General features: G+C 37.9%; 1 protein-coding gene across 1 annotated transcript in view; it reads right to left on the bottom strand.

Moving 5' to 3' along the window:
* The window catches only part of TMTC2 (transmembrane O-mannosyltransferase targeting cadherins 2), a 257259-nt gene that overhangs the window by 58525 nt on the left and 172476 nt on the right, over positions 1-26258 (bottom strand). Inside the window, exons 5-8 of the mRNA XM_059816783.1 lie at positions 19589-19674; positions 18542-18726; positions 16737-16815; positions 5216-5337 (exon numbers count right to left, since the gene is read on the bottom strand). Of these exons, the coding sequence (XP_059672766.1) occupies positions 5216-5337; positions 16737-16815; positions 18542-18726; positions 19589-19674 (472 nt within the window). The remainder of the gene's footprint in view (positions 1-5215; positions 5338-16736; positions 16816-18541; positions 18727-19588; positions 19675-26258) is intronic.

Below are 26258 nucleotides of genomic sequence, written 5' to 3'. Positions count from 1 at the left end.
AACTGGCTTCCTAAAGAGGTGGTCGATGCCCCACGCCTGTCAGTGTTTAAGGGCATTCTCCAAATGCTTCTTAATAACATGCTTTAACTTTTGGTCAGCCCGGAATTGGTCAGGCAGTTGGACTAGATGATCATTGTAGGTCCCTTTCAACTGAAATAGTCTATTCTATTCTATACCCAAAACCAAAAGAATTAGCACAAATAAAACTAAATAGCATAGACTGTGCTTTTGCTTAATATTGTTAATTTCGTCTCTCACAAAATGCAAGTTTACAATTTAAATTGTCCTTTGGAACAGTGGTGACATTAGCTACGTGCAAATGGGAAACTGGTAAAATCAACCTGAGATGATGACATGTCACTTACAGCATGGTTATAATAATTTTAAGTTTATCACAGTAGATTAATTGTGATTTACCTTCTCTACAGTTTTACATGCCACTCATGACCTTGCAAAAGGTAACCCATTCTGATAGAAGCTAATCCTCCTCCGAAATATCTTTTCAGTAAGAGAAGATAATAGGTGCTAATATTAAATACATGTCTGTGTCTTGACTTTGATTCAAAGCACTGCATTTTAGTAAACTGGAACTAGCTTCAGCATGAAAAGAAAGGTACACAGAATCATAGAACGACATATGTTGGAGAAGACCTTGAGATATCATCCTGTCCAATCCTCTGCTTAAAGTAGAGTTAACATTTTATTTAGACTAGATTGCTCATGCAGGTTATTATTCAAGTTGGAAATAATAAAAAAAAACCCCAAACATATTTTTCATTGCTAAGCTAATAAACTCATCTAGCATATGGTGCCTTTATTTTCAGTGTGCTGTGGAACCCAATATTAAAATAAAAAGAAAAAGAAAAGACAGGCACAGATCATTGTGGATTTAGAAAACGTGCAGTGTTCCTAGTTTGTGTTTGACAGAAACCAAGGCCAGACAACATGAACAAAACAAATGAACATGCTCATTTATTTTAATGTCCCTGTTTTATGAAATTTTTAAAAGCTTTTGCTGAAAGTTGCGAAAAGATAGCCTGCTGTAATGAGCAAGCAATTTTGCAAATCTCTAGTCTACACACTGGGCATAGCTTGCCCTCACAGTTCCTTATGGGAAGGCAAAGAAAGCAGAAGGTACAGCAAGGTGGTCCAGGTATCCAGATTGGCACTAAGGGGTTAAATGAATCATGCCATGCTGCTTTTAGTAAGCATTAATACTGGCAACAGACTTGAGGATGCAGAAAAGCTGGGGTTAAAATTAAGCCACTTCATTGGAATTTAAGTCAGGAAGTAAAACATAGCTGAATTTGTGAACTTTACAGGTTTGACTTTACTGCTATTAGTTTTTACACTAGAATTGCCTTTGGCTGTAACTTAGGAACTTGTCTAAAACCTTCCTCCTCTCCTCCCTCACCCTCCAATTTCTCTGACTTAGAAAAATTTTCTATCTATATTAGCACCCACTTCCACCCTTCACTTCATCAACCATCTCACATTTCTCTTCTGGAAAAGAGACACAGAGAAGTGTTATGAATAGTTTTGTCTCAGCACACATATTCAGAAACAGGATTGCAAAAAGTCTGAAGGTTTGATTCCAACAGATGAGGGGAAAGAAGCCTCTGAAACATCTCTCCTCCAATGTCTGAAAACTAACTGAAGTAGGCTTTTCTCTCTCCTAAATATACAGGCTGTGAGAAAATGACCATGAGCCTAAGTAGCAAAGTTTAGCAGAAGAATAAATCACAGTGGTACCTCAAACTAGGCGTGGGCTGAAACAACTATGCCAAAGGGAGCAGCTCTAATGCTATTGAATCCCAGGGAAGTCTATGCAGACTTCCAGGAAGCACGTCAGTTACAGCAATCATATATTTGTGATGGGAACTAATACTACTACAGTTCAGTATACTAGAAAATAGACAAAATTCATTTAATCTGAATCACTGAGCAGATGGTAGGCTGCAATACTGATCAAGGATAAGTGACCAACATGGAGACAAAAACCCATATTCTATTGCCAAATCTCTTCATCATCCATTTTCCTGTGGAATGTCTTTCAGACTCTGTAGTTGAAAGAATTAAATAAATGCCAATTTCAATACATCAAAGATAAATGAACTTCTTTTTTCCATGAATGAAATAACCATCCGAAAAATTTTCTGCCACCTCTAATTACTCTGTCATGAACATGTTGCCTTGTTATGTGTTTATGAAGTCCTATGTCACTACAAGCCGACAGGACATCAGCACCATCTTTCCAGCTTATGCTGCTGTTAATAGAATGGACATGAACCCTATCTGTACATATTGCCATGAATATGAGAAGAAGTAACAGTAATAAAAGGAAAAAGTGTCAACAGATGATAACAAACAAACGTGATGAGAATGGACTACAATTACGGCACACAGCAAATATAGGTAAGCAAGTGTGTGTTGAGAAAGGATAGGCAGAGTATTTTATTGCCTATTATGGTGCAGTATTCAGTGTTCAAAGTTGTATACAGCTCCTGTCCTTTTTGCTAACGAGACACATTCTTCCACAAACATAGTTCAGATCCTCAAGGCACAACTCAACGCACATGTATCTTGCGTTTGCATCCCTGGAGAAAAGTAAACAGTTCCATTATAAGGATTCACGTACATTTTTCATGACTTTCTTCCCAAAGTTGGTGTATGCCACTAAGTTTAATCCTATAACTGAACTTTCATAATAAGGGGACAAAATTAAAAATTTCTTTTTAGTAGCTCACAACATTTGTACAGAGTTATGGGATTTGGGGATTTTGTTATTTTGAAGAAAACTGTGAGACCTTGTTTCCCAGAACAACTTCAAGACTTTCCCTAGCAGACCTCATACTTCATATGCTCAGCAGTTCAGAAAATGCAAAATTAACCAGAGGAGTTCTGGGGTAAGGTGGTGTGTGGAATAGAAAAGAAAAAAAGAAAGGGGGGGGGGGAAGAGATTTGGATTTTAATTGAGAAAACTCTTTGTTTCCCCACAGCAATTCTAATAAATTAGAACTTTTGTGTCAAAGATCTCCTAAGAAACAACGAATAATACTGACTTTCTGCTATTATTCTTAGGTGCAAACGATGAAGATATCTGACAGAAAAGCAAGGTAAATTAGGAAATTTTGCTGTATAACCTACTTACAGTTCTATCCCAGAGGAAGGTAATCAGTGAGTTCATGTATTTGTCAATAGCCAAGAAATTTTAACAAAATTTGTAACATTGGAAATTGTAGCCAAAAACTGCCTTTCCAGGGCCTGGAACTGACAGACAGGGGGGATATAACACTAGCACCTTGACTTCCATTACAAGCTAAAAATTCCCATCCAGGTATTTTTTAACTAAATTCTGTATTTGATGTTACATGATAACACTGAACAATTTTTAATTCTTTCTAATTATGTTGTCACTTGTCACTCACATAGAAAACTTCTGTTCTAATTTCTCCCCCTTTTCCAAATTCAGATACTTTTAGCAGCAATGGATCTGCTGAAATTAATTATGAGCTATTTTTCTTCACTGGATCTCTACCCTTTTTGCTTGAAGACTGGAAAGAGCATACATAAACAAGGTCAAAGTAAAAGCTTACAGCTAGGTGAAAAGTTGAGGAAGATATTCTGACTGAGGCACAAGGACTGAAGAGCCATACAAAGGTGTATCAGTAGAGCACAGAAAGGAAATATGAAACCACTTGGGGTAAACAATGAAAGCAAATGTGGAAGAGATAGACAGCAAAGAGGATATGGTCAGAAAAATGGGAATGATAAATGGAAAACAAGTGAAAGGCAGTTTTAAAACAGTATTATTTTAGTGAGTAAAACAGAAATCCATTTTCATCTTCAAAATGTGCAAAAACCAAGGAGGGAGTGGTGCTCTGCTATAACTATCATATGGGGCTAGTTTAGCTGGAGCTACAAGCTCATCTATACTCAAAAGGAAAAGTAAATTCTGAAGAAATTAAAAAGACCAACTCTTCTGATTTTTTTAGAACTAGCTCTTAGTAGTTTAGTAGTTCTTTTCACATGCTCAAAGAGCTACTCCTAAAGAAGTGTAAATTCAAAGCATAAGACATGTAATTCACAAAGTATAGGTGACATCTCTAGCTCTGCCATAGGCTGCTACTGCAACCCTGGGTCAAACATTAAATAACTTTTTGTATTAATATCATTACTTGTGATCTAAATTACTTACAATAAAGACTTTTTCAATCAGGCAATTCCTTACTATCTGTTATGAAGTTCCTACGGTATTATAACTGTTTCCTTTGGGCACAGAGTGTCACGGATGCACTTGACCCCTTAACCAAACTAGGGCTAGTTTGGTTCAGGCTCCAAAAGAGGCAAAGGCCTAAGCCGTAAACAGGCCAAGAACTCCTCTAGTTCCAATCTGTTCTCTGAAAACCCACAAAGGAGCAGAGTGACACAGTGCGCATCCATGCATATGAGCTTGGAACATTGATCATGCGATTAACACATGAATAGCAGGCGGCTTTTTGCAAGACTCATTTATCAAGGAACAAAGGAAGTTGTGGGTACAAGGACTCTCATGCATACCTTTCCCATCATATGTAATTTGATTACAAGCTAACGACTTCATTCCACAATTATGACAGCCTAAGTGAGCCGCCTTTGAGCTCTTCTGGCTAATCAGCCTGGCTGCCTGGCGGTGATCTCCCCTTGAGCTGGGATGCCTCTCAAGGTTGCTCCTCGAGGCAGAGAGACATTCTACCAGCAGCAGATCTTTGGTAAGTGACTGATATTGCACATAACCTTGTAGTATGGTAACTTTGATTTGTGCCTTGCTAACTTTGATTTTGTCTTGGTAACTTTGATTTGTGCCTTGGTAGTTTTGAATCACTGTTCAAACGATTGTGCCGTACAGTAATAGAATGAACCTTGCCATCGAACTTTGTTAGTCGTACTTTTACAATATCATATTAAAACCATTTTTGCTAATACCTTTGACAGTGGTTCTTTAAGCGATCTAAATCAAATCACCCATTCGTGACACAGAGGTGGCACTATTTCAGGAATGGATGTAATGTTTCACAAAAAACCAATGCTGTCAAAATCCTTAATTAGAAGGCATGAGTGAAATAGCGTGACAAATAGGGCAATAAGCAATTTTCAGGACAAAGGCTTCCTGTCCCTTTACCTCACATACTCCAAGGGCCTGGGACCAGCTCCCAGGAGCTGTTGATTAACTCACCGTCAGAGCCAGCAGTTTTCCGTAGGTGAGATGGGCTGGGATGTGGTCACTCTTGGATCGCAGTGACTCCACGTACCAGCGCTCTGCTTCTGGCAGCCGGCTCATTCTCATATAGGCTTCTCCTACAGGGTGAAACAAATGTTAGTGAGAATGCCCCAAATTTCTCAAGGCCTCCAGAATTTATCATTTGATTTATAATGTGCTGTTTATTAAATGGGCAGAGATCTTGAAAAAGGTGAAATGTTTTGAACACCTGCAATGAAAAAGCAAAATAGCCTTACAAACACTTGAGTGAGGAGATTGAGTTACAGCCTTACTAGTGCTGAAAAAGCATGGTTGAGATGAAAGTCTTGTTGGAACAGAATTTCAAGAGAGCATTCCAGCTGCTAAGTTTCAGCCAAAAGTCTCAAAATAACAGAAATTTTGTCACGTCTACTATAGAGAAATTACTTCTTTTCCATCAATCTACATTGCACATCATGGACTGGTAGGGAGAATACAGAATGTCCTTGCATTTAATCATAATACATCAAGAACCTAGATGTAAATGTGCCCCTGCCCAAGCCAATGACAGACTGAAAATGCCTACAGGAGAGTCAGGATTTCACCATCTCACCAGCTGATTCATTCCAAATCAATGGCTAAGTATCTTCCCAAAATTATGAAGTCACTGTTTATCCAGTTACACCACTGGAGGATCAACAGAGGACTACGTCTGACCCAAGTAGAGGATGGCTAAGGATGTCTGCAGGTGAGTCACTGCCCCCAGTTCTGCATCACACAGAAATGAATAGCTGTGAGTGCATCAGAAAGAGAGAGAAGGACCAGTGTTCTCTGTTCAAGCTTGAGGCTATCACAGCCCTAAAACTCAGAGAAAAAGGTACCACCTACATGCTCAAGGAAGAAAAATAGAAAGAACTCTTATCATGTGAGTGATGCTTCACCTTCAGTATTTACAGAGCCTATGGAGGATTTTCCTGATGAAAGAAAATTGGACTAGGTCCAGTTAGATTTTTTTTCCTTTTTTTGTTGCTATCTTTGTCACCAGAGGATAGGGATCCCAGGCAAAATGTGGCCCAGAAGTTTGAGTTTCAGGGGGTAGGGTGCAGTGCATGCAAAATGACCAAACTACAAGCCCACAGATAAAATAAGCGTGATGTAGAGTCAGAAGTCACACTGAGCCAAGGCAAAGGGGAGCCAATATGATTTTTATGAGCAAATAGAGTTTTTCCAAAAAGGGGTGCAAGCTTGTAAATCTACCAGACCAGGATTTCTAATGCAAGAATCTACAGAGCATTCTGTACTCATGCACTGGTCTTGGTTATCTGATTACATTCACAGAAGTAGCTGATGTTTTAGTCCCAGAAGTACTCAAGTCCTTGTATTGCTGGTTAGGGCCAAACTAAAAGAACAATTCCCCAAAAAACCAAGCTGGATTTAAAAAAATGAAAAAAATTCAAACAGAAAAGAAACCCCAAAAGAACACAAACCTCCCCCCCCCCAAAACCCACAATCAAATTCAGGGATATCAATGTCAACTGCATTTTTTTCACTATGCCAGCAGTCACAAATAAGTGACGTTAACATTATACCTTGTTATGCACAAAACAAAGTCATGAAGTTAAGCGTTCAAAAGATGGAAGAAGCCAGAAGTCAAGCTATATGTTCCCCTCAACTCCTCTCCCTAGCTGTATGTTTTATGGCAGAATGTTTAATTATTTGATTGCATACTATTTTTCCCACAGGCCCCTGCTTCATTTAGCATACAGGAAATGAGGAATCCATATTGCCCTTTAAGTAGAAAATTCCAGCCCAACCTGTTACAGCTTGGCAAAGTTTCAACCAATTAACAACAAGAATCTTTAAAGAGAAATGTAAGCAGCTATAAGAGATGGAGTTCTTATCTGCTGGTACTATATGCTGAATGCACTCCCAAATTTCAAAAAGATCCAAGGTTCTCATCTATTTTCCATGATGGATTCTGATATAAGAAGAGATTAACGTCTTCAGAGTACTGGCAAATTCAATTTTTAATAGGTTTTAAGAGCTCAACTACTTTACAAGCTAACCTCCTAAAACTTTGAGGGTATTTCTGAGTGACGCATCTAAAAATGAAGCTACAATATGTCAATCTAAATGTCAAACTGTAGAAAAAGGAATTTTATTCCCCTGAAGACTTTACAGGGAATCCTCTACAGCTGAACATTTTTCTTCTGAAGAGTCTGTTTTCTGCCCATAAGCCCCATAGCTTCAAGAATTGCTATGTTATAAGCAATTAGAACATGTCGTTATTACAGAAGGAAGCACTGTTAGGGAGTCTGTTATTAATTTCCTTTTCTAAATGATTTACAGTGACACACCTATCTAAAAAGAAATCAAATAAGCTGAAAACTGACAGAGACTCTGCCACCACCGTACTCAAAGATGGGAATAAAATCAAGCAACTGTTAATTGAAGCGTTAATTCAATCAGGTGATTTTATGTGTTAGACTGATGCAATTTTAATAAAAGCTATTTCAGCTTCAGATAATTTTCCAACAAAATGACAGAGAAAACATGTATGGATTGACTTCTGTCATTCAGGATGCATTTACATGCCTGAGATTAAAATAAGAAAAACAGTACTTGTCATTTACAATTTTATAAATGTTTACATTTTTTATAAACTTGCAACATGAATGATTTAGTTATTAGGAAAATAACAGAGTGTCCATTGGAAGAAAATATGCAGACCAATGGTAAATGTGAGCATGTTTCTGTATTTACTTTAACAATTACTTAATTTGTAAAATCTTTCAAAACTCATGTTAAAAATCTGAAAGGTCACACACACACACACACAATTTACTAATGAAACTTGTCCGATCTATGAAGTTCAAGAGAGTTGCATTCTACTTTTCTATTAAAGGTAACAATAAGAAAGAAAGAAATTCACAGAATCACAGAATCAATAAGGTTGGAAAAGACCTGTAAGATCATCAAGTCCAACCATCAACGCAACACCACCATGCCCACTAAACCATGTCCCACAATGCCATGTCCACACGTTCCTTCAACACCTCCAGTGACGGTGACTCCACCACTTCCCTGGGCAGCCCGTTCCAATGCTTCACCACTCTCTCAGTAAAGAAATTTTTCCTAATATCCAGCCTAAACCTCCCCTGGCACAACTTGAGGCCATTTCCTCTTGTCCTGTTGCTAGTCACTTGGGAGAAGAGGCCAACACCCACCTCTCTGCAACCCCCTTTCAGGTAATTGTAGAGAGCGATGAGGTCTCCCCTCAGCCTCCTCTTCTCCAGGCTAAACAACCCCAGCTCCCTCGGCCGCTCCTCATAAGACTTGTGCTCCAGACCCCTCACCAGCTTCGTTGCCCTTCTCTGGACACGCTCCAGCACCTCAATGTCCTTCTTGTAGTGAGGGGCCCAAAACTGAACACAGGATTCAAGCTGCGGCCTCACCAGCGCCGAGTACAGGGGCACGATCACCTCCCTGCTCCTGCTGCCCACACTATTTCTGATACAGGCGAGGATGCTGTTGGCCTGTTCATGGCAGTGGAAACCTTATGACATAAACTGACAGTTACTTCAGTTCCCTAATCCGTATAAACATGCAGCCATGTGCAACATTGCCTGCACAATGAGTGGTGGCAAGAAATTAAACAGCTAACTGGAATAAAAGGAGACAAATCAGCCAATTTTCAATTTTTACATTTCAGCTAATATTTTTTGTTATTTATGCACCCATTTCTTAGCCTATTCCAAAAGCAAGAACATAGATTATTTAATTGTAACTCTCATTTACTAATGTAGTACAGGAAAACACATTAATATGCAACTGAAACACTATTTAAAAGAGTGTATATATATAGTTCATTAACACCTCTATTAATACTTTATGACAATGAGTAATGGGCTAACTTTTAACTACACTTACACCACTCTAACCAAAATCCTGGTACTCAAGTGGATTTCTTTGCAATAGAGATAGATCAGTTGCAAGACTACCATTCTCCAATGCAGTATTTCCCCATATTTCCCCAGAATCCTTGGGACTGACAAATCATCTTTCAAAATAAACAAAAACCAAAAAAAACCCACAACAAACTCAAACAACAACAAAAATATCCCTTCTAAAATGATCCTAGAACAGATTAATTATGAATAATTTAAAAATAACAATCATATTAAATATTTATATTAAATAATAATACTTATAAAGGATCAGCTTGCTAGCTGCTATTTCCCCTGAAAGGCTAACTTTATACTCAGTAACGAATACGATCTTAATACAAAACCTTCAAAAAAAAACCAAAACAGAAGTTAAGATTTTCTAATACATATCACACATTGTTAAAAAGCAAAATTAGGTACCATTTACATGAATGTATGTTACATGGTTCTAGATTAATGTCTCATCTGCTAATTTTGTATTTGTTCTGTTTCAGATGTACATTGTCATACCAAGCAAAGGCCGTTTCCTTGCAGGGAGCATGTTACACTTATTGATGAGCAAGTACAATGGAACTATGGATGCAATAGCACTGTACCTCTATAGGTGCCATGTACCCACACTTTCAGATTAAGAACATATGTCCCTCCTGTGGTCCCCCTCTTAGGACCACAAAAGGTATTGCTGAAAAGACAACTGAAAAATTATCTCCATAAAGGAGACAATGCAAGATAAATCTGCTTTGCATGATCTTGTATATGTTAATTATCTGCCACCCAGATTGCTGGATGGTAAAAATGGTATATACAAAATATAGAATTTGGCATTGACAAGAGCAGATGTCAAAACAGAAAGGAAGATGGAGATGCACTTTGAAAAGGAAAACCTCTAAGATACACATTCAGTCAGGATTTAAATTTCATTTTTCCATAATTTCTTTGTATTGGGAACATAAACAGATTGCCTTAGAAAATGATGGAAAGGTCTCCAACACTGTGTACCACAATACCACAAGGGGTTTGTGTCTTTCATAATGCAACCGTGCAGCCTCCTTCTGCAAATCAAGGCTGCAGATGCACTTACTGTAAATGTACCTCCCTAGATATATAACTTCCTTCTTTTTTCCCTTAGGTACCAGTGCATACAATAACATAATAAATCTAGAAGCAAGTTTGATGTTATACTATACTGATGTTTAAGATATACTGCAAAAGATTAACAGCCTTGGTCATAAATATGCAGTGCATGCACATCTCTGGAACAGCTGAAGCATGTGAACTTAATGAGCATCAAGTTCTGTGTAGACTAAGCATATTCTGTTTGTTTTTTTCCTTCTACAGAATAATCTCCTTGAAGATTTCAAGGAATGTATTGTATTTTAAGAGGGCTTTTGATGGATGGGAGTCAATCCACATTTACTTTGGTTGAGCAGATTCTTATAGGCTTCAATTAACCAAAGCAAAGCCTTTGATCTGACTTAATTAGACCACTAAGCTACTTTTGAGGGAAAAGACCTAAAGTGGAAAACAGATATAAATGAAGGGCAAAATAATATCAGTTACAGTGTGGAACAGTATGGACTTTGCACAGCTGTTTCCTGTTGTACAAAGACTTCCAGTGAAAGCAGTATATTGACTCAAATAGAAGCACTGAGCTCACCTGAGGTGATAGACAATTTCACTTTCATTTTCCAACAGATGTGCAACCAGTAGTAAATCATAAGGGTACAAACTAAGAATTCATAACTGAACAAGTGATTGTACACTTTTCTTGCCTTTTACTTTATTTACACACATTTTAAAGATTTTTTTTTGGTAGTAAAACATAGACATCATGCCAGTATAGGTTTCTTTAAAACACTCTTAATAGAAGCACTTTCCATTAGAATCATGCCTAACTGGGATCCTTGTAGCCCAGTTTCAGTATTGGACCATATTTTTGGTCTACAAATGTTACAATTATACTTATTTTCATACAAACCCCCATATGCTAAAAACACAAATGCATTTCAGGCTTAGACTCTTAGCTTTTTCAGAATATTGCCTAAGAAAACTCAAGCATTTCACATGAAATTATAGATCAATAGTCCAAAGAGATAAAATAAAAAAACCTGAGAACCTGGGGAAACAAAACTGGTCTCAAACATTGCATCCACTACCCCCTCAGCAATCCACTGCTGTAACCTTCATACCCAGCTTGAATCACTCAAACAAAACAAAGTGAAAAAACAGGAGAGATTGCAAGCAGCCCGGAGATTTATACTCAGCTTTGGACAGCAGATATAAACTACCATAGTCTACAAAGTCTCAGAGGTGGAAGAGTTAAAGTAGCAGGATGGGAGCAGGGAGGGGGAGAGAAGGAAGCACAGCCTTTTAGCCCCATCACTATCGGAGTGGACTCCATTCTTATTTCCCTAGAACATATAATAAAATACACATATGAAAGAAAAAAATCCCTTTTTTTCAACTAAGCTAGTTTTAAAAGACAAAAGTTTGTAATGTACTTTTAGTAAGAAATTACCAGTAAAGCTTCATGAGACACATAGGAAGCACACTGATGACTGGAGCTCAGACAAGTGCAGGTACCATGTTCTGCATAAGTTATGATGTGGGATATGTATTTCGCAGCTTAATCATCTTTGGCTCTTAAAAAGTAAGTCTTACACAGTATGAACTGTAAAACTATACCAGCAAAAGTGTTTCTTGGAGTTCTAAACAATATTTTAAAGTAATTCAATAAAAAAGCATTTAATGGGAGCAAGGGGCAAATGGGATAGGAGCCTTAACAATATTAACAGGTTTGTACAAACAGCCACATCCACCCAGAAGCATAATCAAATAAAGTGATAGTTATGTTACAATCATCAACACAGAAAGTCTCTCTGCACGCTAAGGCTTTGTACTTATGATGCAAACCTCTGCACCAGATGTAAAATCTGGCTCCCCTTTCCTGTTCTGTACCTGGCTGCCACTTGCATATGATTTGTTTTCTGTCCATGTGCAATGTAGCAGATTAGCAAGGAGAAATCTAAACTCTAATCTGTGCATCGTTAACTGTATTTACTCCTGCAATGTTAGCTTCTTTTGTAACTTGCTTTTCGCATTAAAAATGTTTGTAAGACCTTGCATTAAGTGCATTTGAAAACAGACATTCAGATGTTAGTTGGCAAGGGCAGAGGAAGTGAGATCAAGACATTTGTCTTTATGATAGCATCTTGCCAATCTAAACCTGGACAATGCCACTCCAACATCTTTCTTGTTACTGTTCAGTATTAAAATAAAGCCTCCATGGTCCACCTCACACTACTTAACTGGCAGGAATATGAATTACTGTAGCAGGTGGGCCAGTGTGGTTTTAAAAGCAATGTAATACAATCAACTGTAAAATATCAGATTTCAAGGAATGCAAAAGACGTCTAGAGCAGAGGCTGATCCTTAAGCAATCCTAATATTGGCATTGAAGTGTTCAAGATCCCACAGGGACCATTTTATCTTTTGACCCCAGGTTTTAATTGAAACTTTAAACAAAATATATTACCTATTTAATGCATCTGAGCTGGACTCTGGCCTTTGTAGTGCATGTTGCCATGCCAAGCAAATTAATCTGTGTAACCTTAGCATGTACTTTTTAATTTACATCAAAGAAATTTGACATAGAGAAAATAAATACCAAGCCAACCCTCTACAGCTTGTTGAATAATTATTTTTATTCTAGTTTTAGAGTTTAAATTTTTAGCTGGTTTGGGTTCTTTTGAGAAAAAAAAAATTAAAAGGTTTCACTTCTTGGTACAAAGCCAGAGAAACATATGGTTTCCTTAGCTGAGTTGTTGCACACCTGGCAAAATAAATCACAGCAACAGGACACCAAAATCTACACTGCAACTTTTCATATGCACAAACTTAGAACATCTGATGCTGGTCTTCTGGTCCTGCCTTTTGTACCATGAATAAAATGCAAAGTCAAACGGATGGCTTGCTTCTTCAGGCCCAATACTACTTCTTCCTTTAAGAAGCAAGTCACTCAGAGTTTTATAGGATGAGAGTCAGCCGGGCAAGCTGGCACACCGGAGGAATGAGTCACTGGGCCTGTCAGAGCAAAAGACCAATAGAAGCAAGGGCAGGGAAAGAAATGTAACACAAACAGGGAAAGCAGGTGGTGTAACGGCTTAACACTGCTGAAGTGTTAATGCTACCGCACTCCGAGTGCTGGAGTTCAAACCCTAATTCAGTTTAAGCAGTTTGTCTCCTGTTTATTCACTTTCGCGTATGTCATGTACATCATACAGGGAAAAAAAGCCTCCAGAAAATCTTCAATGAAATGATTGAATAACTATTAAAAATTAGAGGAAGCACTGTCTTCTTACATCACATGCCAGTATCTAACACTGAACCAAGCAGAGTGATTGCCAGAGACTCAGAATACATCAATCACAGTGACAACTGCAGCAGATAATCCTCAAACTGTATTCTTGGATTTAATGACAAGCCGTGAAGACTTTTTCCACATGTAGAGAGACAGGGAAGGACCCTTCCTTCCCAAGCAGATGGGGAGCACTCCCCAGGTTCGCCCCCTTCCTCCCCAGCAATGAGGACATGGTGAGTGGGCACAGCTCAGTCAGGTTCATGCAGTTCCAAGCACCTGAGACAGGACTGGCCTATTTCAGCTCCTCTAGTCTCCCTTTTAAAGGCAAGAAGTAGGCAGACAAGTTTATGTAATGCTGTTTATCAAAGAAAGTGTTATAGTGAATGTGTTTATAATTTTATCTTAACATCAAAACAGAAATAAACAATCTGGTCGGCCTTCTGGTGCCCAGTGACACGGTGTGAGCTGTAGAGCGGATGCACTCCTGATAATGGATGTGGTTGCCTCATTATCCTGTCACAACCGATGCAAAGAGATGACTGAATAGGTGTTTAGGATTTATCTCACCCAACTTGAGCTAGGAAATCTAAGCTAGTCATCTCAGCTCCTTTTACAGGAGAAGTATGCTTGCAGAGGATTATCTGTATAATCTAAAATAGATGTCTAAGTCAGATGGGCTTAATTACTCCCCAGAGGTATCTTTTTCTTTCCACACTATAAAGTGAGCATAGCTACCAAGCTCTGTCTTGTCATCTAACCTTTACACTATTACAGGTAGGAGATACTAACCTAATTCAATGCGTTTAACTGCAGTCATGTACGCTCATGGACAGATGCATCCAGGACAGCTTTAAACAAAGCAGCCTGAGTCCTGCTGTTAATAAAGCTGCACCGCGTTCAATTCGAGTCACTACCCTACTCTGTATGTAGCCTCCTGAATTGCCTTTGCAGCACAGCCAACAAGCCACACCTCAGCAATCAGTGTGAAGCAAATTCTGGTTTCCCTGCAACAGCTGCCATCACAACAGCAACCAAAATACAAATATATGCTACATGCAGGGTAAGTTGTACTTTACAGAGCTCTGTAATACACTGTTGCTCCTTGCAATAGGCTGAAAGGGGCTAAGGTAAGCTCAGCTGACCCTAACTTGTTACGTTGCTAGGACATCCGTGAAGTGCTGGTGGCTGCCTAAAGGAAACAGAAGTCAGAGAGTGGGATAAATAGTGGAGGGAGGAAGTGTAGCAGCAGTCAAGCCCAGGCAAAGGACTTAGCTGGTCTTTGTGTTCACCATTGCTTTGTGAGTTAATAAATGCAAATCCCAGAACAGAGTGAACTTGGACGTCATGGACTGGCAAAGGAAGCTGAGAAAGGCCTCTTGAACCTAAAAAAGTAACCATTGGGCAAAAAAGTAAAAAACCTAAAGAATCTTACAGGCCATAGTGGTTCTAAAGGGAGCGTCTATTCACGGGAAAAGAAAAAGGGTGGCACGGGCCTGTTTTGTAATGGAACAACCATCATGCTAGAAACAGCATTGGTTTACTTTTTCCAATTTCTGTACTTCCAAGGAGCACTTTTATCAGAATTATGAAATATATATCTGCACCAAAGAGGGCAGTCAAACTTTGGAGGGTTTGCTGGAGCACTGCAGTACTTCAGCAGTCACTATAGGACACTGATAGTAAGCAGAAGCTTAATTCATGAAGTGGTGACTGTTGATAACCCCACCAAATTTATCAGCAAATGCTGATAGATAAAACTGATAAAACAGTAGTTCAGCTAAGACTCTCTATGAACAAAAGTACATGCAATAATCAACTTGTGCGTTTTAGGGATTTTAGCCATTTGCATTAATCTGATAAAGCTCTGCATTCAGAGAGAAGTAACTCTCCATTGAACTGTATGAACTGTTAAGGAAGTGTTTATACTGTTACTGACATTAGATACTTTGTCACTGTGACAAGAAAAGTACTTAATTCAGCCTTTACAGAGATTTGCAAACATGTAGCATGAGTTACAACTACAATTTTAGAATTTTTTTTCCTATGCCTAAGTACTTGTAAGGAGCTAATAAAAGATGCATTTCCTAAATAAGTAGAGAAGAGTGAGTGGTGCCTCCTTTCAACAACTGTGTCAAACTAATTGGTATCAACCAATACATTCCCTTGTATTTTAGGCATTGGGAGGGGGGAAAAAGCCACAAAACCCCACATGCTTCCTGTTGATCCTAATTGTTTCTACATATATTTTTAATTGCTCTACTTTGAACTACTTTAAAGGCATCTTACATGCTTTTCTGTCCCAGATAGCTCACAGAGTCTACTGGGCCAGACACTGACATTGCTTAGCAGAAACACATGCCCTTTCAGAGAGAATTCCACTTAAAAGCATCTCTGAAACAATGAAGAACCTGCCCTCTTGTTTACAGATCTGAATACTATAAATAATAATTCGTATTAACTTCTTTCTTTTATCTGTTTAATGTATCCTGTATAAAGACGTGATAAAGAATATGAGGAACCTGAAGTTAAAGCTTAAAAAAAAAAAACCTCAGCTAAATTAATGTTTCTTGCAGTACTCAAGGGACTCTGCTAAAATTTTGAAGGAGAGATAGGCTGGTCCTGGAAGAAGAATTCTCTCACTGTAGATGTCTAACTAACAGTACATCACCTGGGAAATAAGTTTTTGGCACAACCTGCAAAAAAAAAAATCCAACTATCTCTGTGGGCCTGTTTGGACATCTTGTTGGTTTACAAGGAAATTTGACATCCAATGCCCACACTAGATTTTATGTTATAACCAATCTCACTCCATTTTCTATGAAGTAAATACAATTTCTTCTTAGTTTCAAAGATGACTAAACAGGAGATTAAAAAAAAATGTATGAATTGCACATGAGTTCTCCAAGATACTGGATGAGAGACTCCGGAGGCAGAGAAAAATACTAATCCAAGCATTTTAAATATAAAAGTGCTGCATGGACACTCTTAAAGATATCCAGTATCTAACAGTATCGTCATTTATTGTGCCTTATTCAGCATTGCAGTTGCTGGCATTTAAGCTCTGAACCTGGTTTGGCTCATGTCTACTGAAGACAATTATCTTTGGTTTTATTAGCTAATTCATTTGAGCACCAGTTGCCTGGCTAAGCTATTTTGTTTCACCCTGCCTGACTCCTCAAGTATCTTTCTGAAGCACTAACAATGCACTTACCCATCATGTTGTATAAGCTCTGTGGTGCAAACTGCCTTGGCATTTTCTGTATTGCTTCTTTGTAAACCATAAGGGCATCCTGAAGAGACACACAAGTGGGACAAATCATTAGTAAAGCACCAATTTCAAAAGCAGTCTTTCACATATAAAGTAAAACCAAATTATCTTTCTTTCCCAAATGAAAGGTGCAGAGAGAAAGAAAACACATCGGCATCATAAATACTACAGAAAGTTCACATTTCTCATTTACAGAAGTTTTACCAAATTCACTGAAGCTTATTAAGAAGAGATCAAATTAGTTCCAATATTGCCATTCCAATTAGTTCAAATTTTCCAGGTGGAAATAAAAAGAACATTTTTTTAAACCCCCCAATGACACATGAGTTTATAAACATATTTAAAATTCTATAGGCTATAGAAGAATATTGAATAATATCAAACTGCAGGCAAAGGACTTTCTGATGACTAAGCTACAGTAAGTGACCTAAAAATAAAGAAATCATTTTCTATTGCCAAGTAATAACAAAACATAATCCTCACAACTGAAGGCTGCTCCACAGAAAGAATGAGATGGACTATAGTGTCAAGAATGCCAAAATTGGATTCCCTTCACAAATGTGCTGTGCCTTGAATTACTTGACCACACATTCATTTAGCACTTATGATGCTTACTGGTCAGTCTATTAACTCTGCATCATTTTCTACATCATCCCATTAAATTGTTGCAGCTTGTGAAGGCTGAAATAGGCTTGAAAAAAATCTAAGTGTATGATCAAATCAAGCGTGGGTCAGACTGCAATGACCACCAGGCAGAAATCTGATGGTTTATGTTCTTAAAATCCCTTGCACCTCCCAAGCACTGCACTCCAACTCTATGGTCTATCGGCTGTGCAGACAACATGCTGCTTTTCTCTTATCTTCATGGATGTATTAGCTGTCTGTATCTGTGTTTTAATCAATTAGTAACTGCCACCTGACAGAGCTGGATTCAGCAGGCAGATGACAAGAGAATCCGTAGAGCTTGCATGCCTAATCTTAAACAGCTGAGGTAACTGTCACGGTCAGGAAGAATTATATGGATCAAAACCATGCAGCATAACTCCTGTTCTGAAGTATGCCTGGCAATGCAAAGAGAGAATGACTTTTTTTCAAATACTGCTAAAGGTCAAAACTCAAGCGAAATGTCCAGTTCTAGTAATTTCATCGGGGAGAATGGAGAGGAATCACAACAGTCACATTTGCACACGTAAATAAGATGAGATGGGATGGGTTGGGTGCAGCGTACAGTTACATCAAAAATATCCAACCCACTTCAGCACTTAGGTCAAGTTATCTGAAAATAGCACATAATGGGATGGTTTTAATCACTGAAGTTTTGAATTGTTCCAACTAGGTCTTATTCTTGGAGACTCAAAAGCAACCATAATTCTGTTTTTTCAACTAAAGATGGACTTACTCTATTTTGAATTAAAAAGCCAGTACTCTTTAGGTCGGCTGGTCTGTAATCAGGCTATAACCTTTGCATACCAGCTATGGGAACAAAGCCAAAAAGAATGAATTAACACATATCATATGTAACCAGTGCTACTGTTGCCTCTGACATCAGAACATCACACTGCTAATTAACATTGTCACACCTGTGGCTGTACAGAACAAATATTCTCTGTAGAGAACACTAATCTTGATTTGGTGAAACTCAATTGACTTGTGCTTGTGATGTATTTTGAAAGTCTGGATGGAAGCACTAAGTATTATTTATGTATGAAGGTTTTATCATGATATTGTAGACAAATTTGGAGTCTTACCTCATAGTGTCCTTGTTCATGAAAAAGTTTTCCTAAGTTATAAAGACAGCTAGTAACAGAGCTTTTATGAGCATGAGGATCTTTCAAATTTTCATCAGGGATCTCTGAACACTTCAGGAAAGTCCTCCTGGCTTCCTCTGTCTTCCCTTGGTTCATCAGGATGATACCAGTATTTAAATAGGCAGCTGTGAAGAGGGAAAAAATGTTATCATTTAATGGGGTTCCATTATGTTTTATCTAATCTTTGTTTTATTTCAAAGTAATATCTGAAAGAGATCCCATGGTTATCTAATTTGGCTTTTGTATACTACAGAGCAATCACTGATGTAAAGAGGAACTTATAAGAGGTAAAAGTTCAGAGACAAGGAAAGGAGAAAGTGGCTATAAAGACTGAGGAAGGAGGAAAGGGAACACTGGTTAGGCAGGGTGCTGCGTTTCATTCCTCTTATTAGGGCTGCATCAAGCATATAGCGTCATTGTTTGAAATGTTACAAAAATATATACATACGTTTGTACGTATATATGTGTATGTGTGTATATACATATATAGAAGATTTAATACTTAAGCTACAAAAAAGTCAGGAATCTTAAAAAGCACCCACTTAATTTTGGAACTGATCACTGGCAACATCCTATGGATTATTTCCCATTTCCCCCAGGCAAGAAAGGAAAAATGAAAGGACTTCAAAAATATTTGTATGATTCACTCACACCACATACCATAAAAATCAGGGACTGGCTGTAAGAAACAGAAAACAGAAGCCTGAAAATTTGGGCAGTAGCATCTATGGCTCATCACCCCAGATCAGAAGCATTTTAGATTCTAGCAGTGCTGCTCAGTGTTAACTCATTATCTGCTTCTTCCCTGCACCACATTAAATGTAGTTGTTGACTAATAAACACTTGCTTTAAACTGAAAAGTGCACAATTTCACCTTTTGCTTTCCAAATGAAAAACTTCTGAAAAGAAGAGTTATTAAAGAGTAGGAAGATTTACTTAAAGAACAATAGTCAATATTATGTAAGCTTGTATAGTTGAAATACTTACAAGCTAGTGTAGGTCTGCTACCAATTGCCAGTTTATAGTAATGCAATGCCTCTGAAAACCTGCTGTTTTCCTGAAGTAGTAATCCTCTGCATAAGGACATAAAAAAAAAAGAAAGAAAAAGGAAAGAGAGAGGGCGGTTACTGCAAAGAGTAACTTCAAAATAAATATTGAAAACAAAACTAAGGCAACAAAGAAAAACACGCTGATCAGAGATACAACAACTCTGCACGTTACTAACAATTCAGTGGGAAAATTATTTTGTGTGAAAACAGGATTAATTCATAGACATCAGGTGCATCCATATGGCTTTAACAAAGCAGATGTTAAATGCAACAGTTTCGGCTTTCTTAGAAACCAGGAGATTTATTTACTCAGCTGAGAAAATGGTAGACTGTAAGACTTCTTAAAGCAGATGGAGTATTCTGCAGCTATTTGTTACTAAGTCATTCATGTTTAGCCAGTTTTCTCTTCTTGACTTGAAATAAGCAGATCTTTTTCAATGCGCAATAAAGTTAACCACCTAACACTTCACATGTATTACCTTAACCAGTCCCCTTATTGAGCAGTTTCACTAGATTATTCACTGTACGGCTAAGCACCTACATCAAGCTTCAGCTGGAAGTTTGATTATATATTCCTCCCTTCTCCTTCAGAGGTGATGAATGGTTATTTTGCCACAGACACACTTCCTTTTTCATTGGAGTTGACTTTGGAGTCTCTTTCACTTCAGAACAGAGGCCAAAGCCACAAAAGGAAAGTTCGATATGCCTCCTATGTCTTATTTTCATGTGCTTTAGCATTTTCTATCTTCCAGCTAGAGAATTTTCATCAAAGATACTCAAAATTACTTTTAAATCACTAAAAATAAAACTGAAGTGTCTTCATAAAGATACATTAAGGACAAAATTTGAAATAAAAACTTTTCTATGCCAATTCAACTAGAGAATTGCAAACTGATTATGGTTGTACAGAAAGAAGTTGTGGTGTCATAAGCTGGGAACTAACAAATAGCTGCGTAATTACCATAGTCAGCTAAGCTTGCAAGAAATGAGCTGACTAGCTAGAGAATAGAGGACCATGGACAGAGCAGATGAAGTGAAACCCACGGGTGGTAACAATGAAAGTCCATGACCTCCTTGAAGTTCTTAGCATGTTTGTTCTGCCCCATTTTGATAGTCCCAATTCCTTCCTTCCTTCCTTCAACAACCCATTTCCCTCCAGCTGCTAGGGTTGAAGTCAGAAACTGGCAATGACAGATGGAGTCTGTGCTTCCTCGCCTACTGGTTCTCAAAACTTTTAGTCAAAAATTAGTTCCTTCCCACTCACCTAGAAAGGACTAATAATGGATTAATGGTGAGTCTGTAAAAAATGAAAAATGGCAAACTCTTTCTAAAAAAGGTTTGGTGCACACATACTTCCATCTTTTTTTTTTTTTGGGGGGGGGGGGGGAGAGACTAAATGTTTAGCCAAAACTTTCCAATTTGACAAGTAAATTTATCTAATTGCACAATCAAACAATGTAAAGTTTGTTTGTCATGCTTATTATTATGCTTTATTACATTGAAGAAATCTTTAAAAAGTTCAGAGTGCATTTGTAAAGCTCAACAAATATACAGCACTACTCTATTTCCTTTTATTTTCTTTCACCTCATGTTGCCACTTCCTTTGTCTACAGTAAATGCAGAAAAAAAAATGTTTGCTCTGAATGACCATTTTCTAGATGCAGAGGAATAATGTCCCTCAGCTGGAGTTCACACTTTGCAGGCACTGCTGAGTGTCCAGTAGCTCACCCCTCCCAGTGGTCGGGGCAGACAGATACATAAGGAAGTTCTTCCTATAGCCAGGAGTGGATCTGTTCTTGCTTGACATGCTTTTCCTCTTCTTTGTTTACACTTCAAAATGGTAACTGCTCTTTAGAGATTGCTGGCAGAGGGAAGAAGGAGCAGACAGAAAGAATACCAAAGCAGTGATACAGTGCAAAGCATTCAACATTAGCCAGTGGGGGAGCAGAGCAATTGGCACGCGTTGAGTATGTACCTATCTTTTGTGGTTACAGAGACACAAAGCCTTCCTTCTTCCCTACGCAAGGACAAACAAAGGAAAGCACATCCTTGAAATAAGGGTGCTTGATACAGAAGAGTAAGCTCAAGTGATAAACTTGGATGAAGAGCTTAAAGTCTTCTGGCACTTTTTAATAAACTTTCTACGCTTGCTAAGAATACCAAGCTAAATAAATAAAAAAGCATAACCCCAAAATGCCCCAGAAAAAAAACAAAACACAGGACCAGTTGCTTCAAGTTTGCAGTTCCAAAACTCTTTTTTCTCTCCAGTCTGCCTCCCACTTGTAAGGCGGATTAAAAAAAAAATTTAGTTGAATCATGCAACATCCGTTCAAAGAAAGTTTACTGACATAACTGGGAAAATGTGGAGGGAGGGTGGGGAGGAAGTCAGTGGCTCTTTTAGACTAGTAAAACAAGTACTGTGGAAGAATAAAGTTTCTCTCTAGAAACACATGAGGATGAAATTACTTGGAAAAGAAAAAGTTACTTAAAACATAGGACACAAAGTAAACGGTTATAAATTGTCCATTAATTAATGCAGGATTAATTAGGAGACAAGTTCTAACTATCACAGCAGCAAGATTCTGGAACAACCTTACAACAGGATTTTTTTTGCCTGCATTGATTCTAGCTAATTGTACAGTGGAGTGTGAATCATTTATGAAACGGAGGGTATGTTCTGGCTGCTTGCAAGAGTAGCAGACTTCACCCAGTGATTTAGGAAGTGTCTCAGAATCCTCTTTGTCAAACAGGAAGAAAAATAAAGAGCAAGTTCTGGCTATCTAGAAATTACGCACATCACTTCTATAGATAGAATTGCTCATTTAAATACTTGCAGGAAAATATTTCCCCCAAATGAGTTCTTTGCAACCATCCTGAATTCTTTAGGCTGCCAACTTTTATCTATCTTGCTTGTCCAACAACTTGAAAAATCTTCCTGTCTCCCATCTCTGCCTTGGTTTTGATCTAAAGTCACTAAATACTAATGGCATAAAACTGTTTTCAGGGACTGGAAAGCAGTCACAAAATATAAACAGGCAGTAGACAGTCTACCGTTTTTCTCAAGTTACATATTAATTTCTTCCCGTTGTAGTCATATTAAAGCCAGCTGGTCTACTTACAAAGCAAACTCCCTAGTGACTAAAGCTGGCATAAATTGACCAAGTACAATACACAGGAACCGTAACTGTCATCAAGGTAAACATGTATGTTCGTGAAATATTTATAAAATTTTCAGACCAGGTACAATATTGAAACAGTTTAATCAATTTTGCTTACTGGTTGATAACAGCTAATACAGGGCCTTTTGCCATGACAGCACTCCATTCATGCCTCAAGCTAAATTCATCCCATTGATTTCAGGTGGGATTATCTACAAAGTACTGTATTTACCTAGATGCTACACTGGCAAACAAAGAAAGAAATGGAAGAAAAGCCTCTTTTATTCTCCATACAGACGTGTGTTCAGCAATAGAGGATGTGCTTTGCCTAAGGCAACTCTTTCATTGTCATTTGCAAAACTAGTGGGTAGAAAGACAGGCATGGATGCTACAGCAGCGCCTTACATGAAACCATTAAGTCTGGTCTTTAATTAAGGCTTTTTTGTTTTGTTGTTTTAAAGTAATTAAACCATTTAACTACTCAACCAAATGACTACTAACCTTTTGTAAGAGTCTACAACTAAGTTTCATTAACAAGAAAGCCAGTCGTTAAGGAACAGTACAAACACAGAACATGTTTAATGTTTTCCAATAACATCCTGTTAGCAAATACATAAATGGAACATAAATCCTACCTTTTTAATCAATAAGAACCCACACATACCCAGTAGGTATATAAGACAGAATGACCATTCCCTTTGCAGAACTCACTAAGCACAGTCATCCATAACCCCATTAGCAAAAAAAAAAAAAACAAAACAATTGCCCCCAAACAAGCTCTAGTCTTTCAGATAGCGCAGTCAAAACTCTGCCATATTCTCCCAGTTCTAGGGAAGAGCTTTCTAATGCAAGCAAATTGGTCAGCAAATGTAATCCTGTTCTCTTCTCTGTTACTGGGGCAGTCTGGCTGGGATTACTACCATTTCAGCACTGCATCAACTCTCACATCCTCTGTTTCCTTAACAGAGGGAGGGCTGCCATAGGGACAAGGAGTAGCATTGCTCCCGCCTTTCTCCCTCCAGTGGTATGCTGTGCCAGCAGTCCTCAAACAAGACATCTATTCCCCCTCATGTGTCCCAGCAGGCAATGTAGGTTGAGAGCTGGAGAGAACCTCTTACAAGAAGGGCCTTTTACAAAACTGAATGGCAAAGTCTCCCACAGTCCAACAGTTATTTTCCTAATTTTATAAAAAGGACAAAGTTTAGGTAAGGACAATGAACCACCACAATTTCAAATATGGAGGCGTGTAATTGAATAGCTAGGTCACTGAATGTGTTTCAGCTCCAATGTTACTAACAAAAATATCTACTTCATACAGGCCCTACAAAGAGCCCTGGAGCAGAGTTCTGCACTTGCAGGACAACACCAGTCACCAAAGTGACCTTTGGGTGCTACCTCAAGAGCTGGTCTCACAATACAGAAAGATTTTATCAAGACAACTTTGGTTACAGTAAGACACAAATTTCAGCCGCTGTCTTGACAGAGGAAGAACTAGCTGGCAAAGCAGAGATTAATTCCAAACAGGTTTGTAACAAGTTTGCATTCACAGCTGAGAAAAAAAATAATCAAGTACTTAAACAAACAGCAGACGACACATCCTCTTTGCTTTTTAACTCGACATTTTGCATTATAAAAACTTGTGGGCTATCAGGGAAGAGGAACCATAACCTTGACTTGTTTCCTACTACGTGAAGTGGTGCAGCAACTTTGTCTGGGGCAGGTTCAAATACAGTTCAACATGGGTTAGGAGGTTAGCCTGCTTTTAGTGCTTTTTGTCTCTGATAGCTCAGCAAAGGAGATTTTTATGCCAGCACCCTTAAAAGGCAGAAGCAGAGGGAACACAATTTCAGACGTTATATAGGCTAACAATAACAGACAAGGAAGAACTTTGCTCATATTGATTTTTACCCAAGGATGTGGCATTAAACTTTACATGTAAACCACTTTTGCAATCCCAGACTTTACAGAACTAAAATTTCAGCTACTATTGAAGACTTTACCTAATAGAAATCTAAAAATCCACATTTATTGACATAATACCCAAAGTTTGCCAAAGTTTATGGAAATCCATACTTTGAACTTACTCAAAGAAATTAAAGTATTTGAATAATGAACTTGTACACACAGCCCTATATCACTAAAGGCAAAATGAGGTATTTCAGGAGAGAAGAAAGGGAATGGCTGTTTGGTAGAAATTTATCCTTTATAGGGCATTGAATACTCCAAAGATACTACATTTAAAGTAATTAATAGCATTTTAAAGGAATATTCAATATCTATGTGAGATTGTGAACATCCTTAAAATTGGCTGAGAAACTCAAAGTAATATAGATTACTGATACAGAAGACAAAAGAATACTCTAAGCAGAGCTAGGCCTAAATGCAAGTGAAATAATGTATGCAAAACTGTCTTTTGACTGATAAGCAATTTTACTTCTAGCTTTAATTAGAAGCAATTTGAAACAATACAAAAACCCCATGAGCTTTAGGTAACAATCATAAGACAACAAAGACTGAAAAGCCAAACAAACTAAAAATAGTTTGTTTTTAATCTTCTGAACACTGCCTAGTTCGGAAGAACAAACTACTGGTTTTTACAGCTCTGTCCTTGTTACTTCACAGTATTAAAATACATGGATTTCTCTGTTTGTTTAAAAAAAAGGTGTGGAAAGAGATCTCAGTTTATGCTGATTTACTACCCTATGAAATCTAGCTGAAATCAGCACTGTGACATAGCTTTGAAAAGTTGGCTTTGAGATTTATTTGTAGAAATTACCTGCATGCAGTCTCAAGATGTCAGAGAAGTTATTTATAGGAGTCCACTTTATATGTATTTTTGAAGTACAAACTAAACTACCTTATTGAAGTCATGTTGTAATACATTCTCCATCTACAGTATAAAAAAAACAATTAAAATTCCTTCTGCACTGAAATTGCTATGATAATCTCCAATGCTTTCAGAGTTGCCAGGAATTTACCCTCTGATTTTTTTCATCAGAGTTTCAGAAAACAAGCTTCCAGACAAGAATCCTTAGCCTGTGCTCAGGTTTCCTAAATACCAGGCCACAGATCCCGTCTTCAAGACAGGCTGGGTCACAACCCATCCTGAGGTATAAGCTCTGCATAAGTGTCACCTACACTTATTTGGACCTGAGAAAAATGTCAACAGAACAAACCCATTTTAACTCATATCTAAAGTAATGATGAACCACCATCCCAGTATTAATGTCAGAAAGAGCTTCTCCCCACACACACTTTTGTTTAATAAACAAAAATAATAATAAAAAAAAATTCTGCTGGTCTCTAAAAGTTTAGGAATTTATTTAAGGCTACAGAATTGACATGTTTGAACACTATGGGAAATGACATGTTCAGAATCAGACAAACCTTCAAATGGAGATTATGTAATTATGTAATCCAAATTAATGCAGTTTAAATTGTCCTAAATGG

Source organism: Gavia stellata, chromosome 4 (assembly GCF_030936135.1).
Source record: "Gavia stellata isolate bGavSte3 chromosome 4, bGavSte3.hap2, whole genome shotgun sequence".
In the NCBI taxonomy this organism is placed as follows: Eukaryota; Metazoa; Chordata; class Aves; order Gaviiformes; family Gaviidae; genus Gavia; species Gavia stellata.
This window is presented reverse-complemented; position numbering and strand designations above follow the sequence as displayed.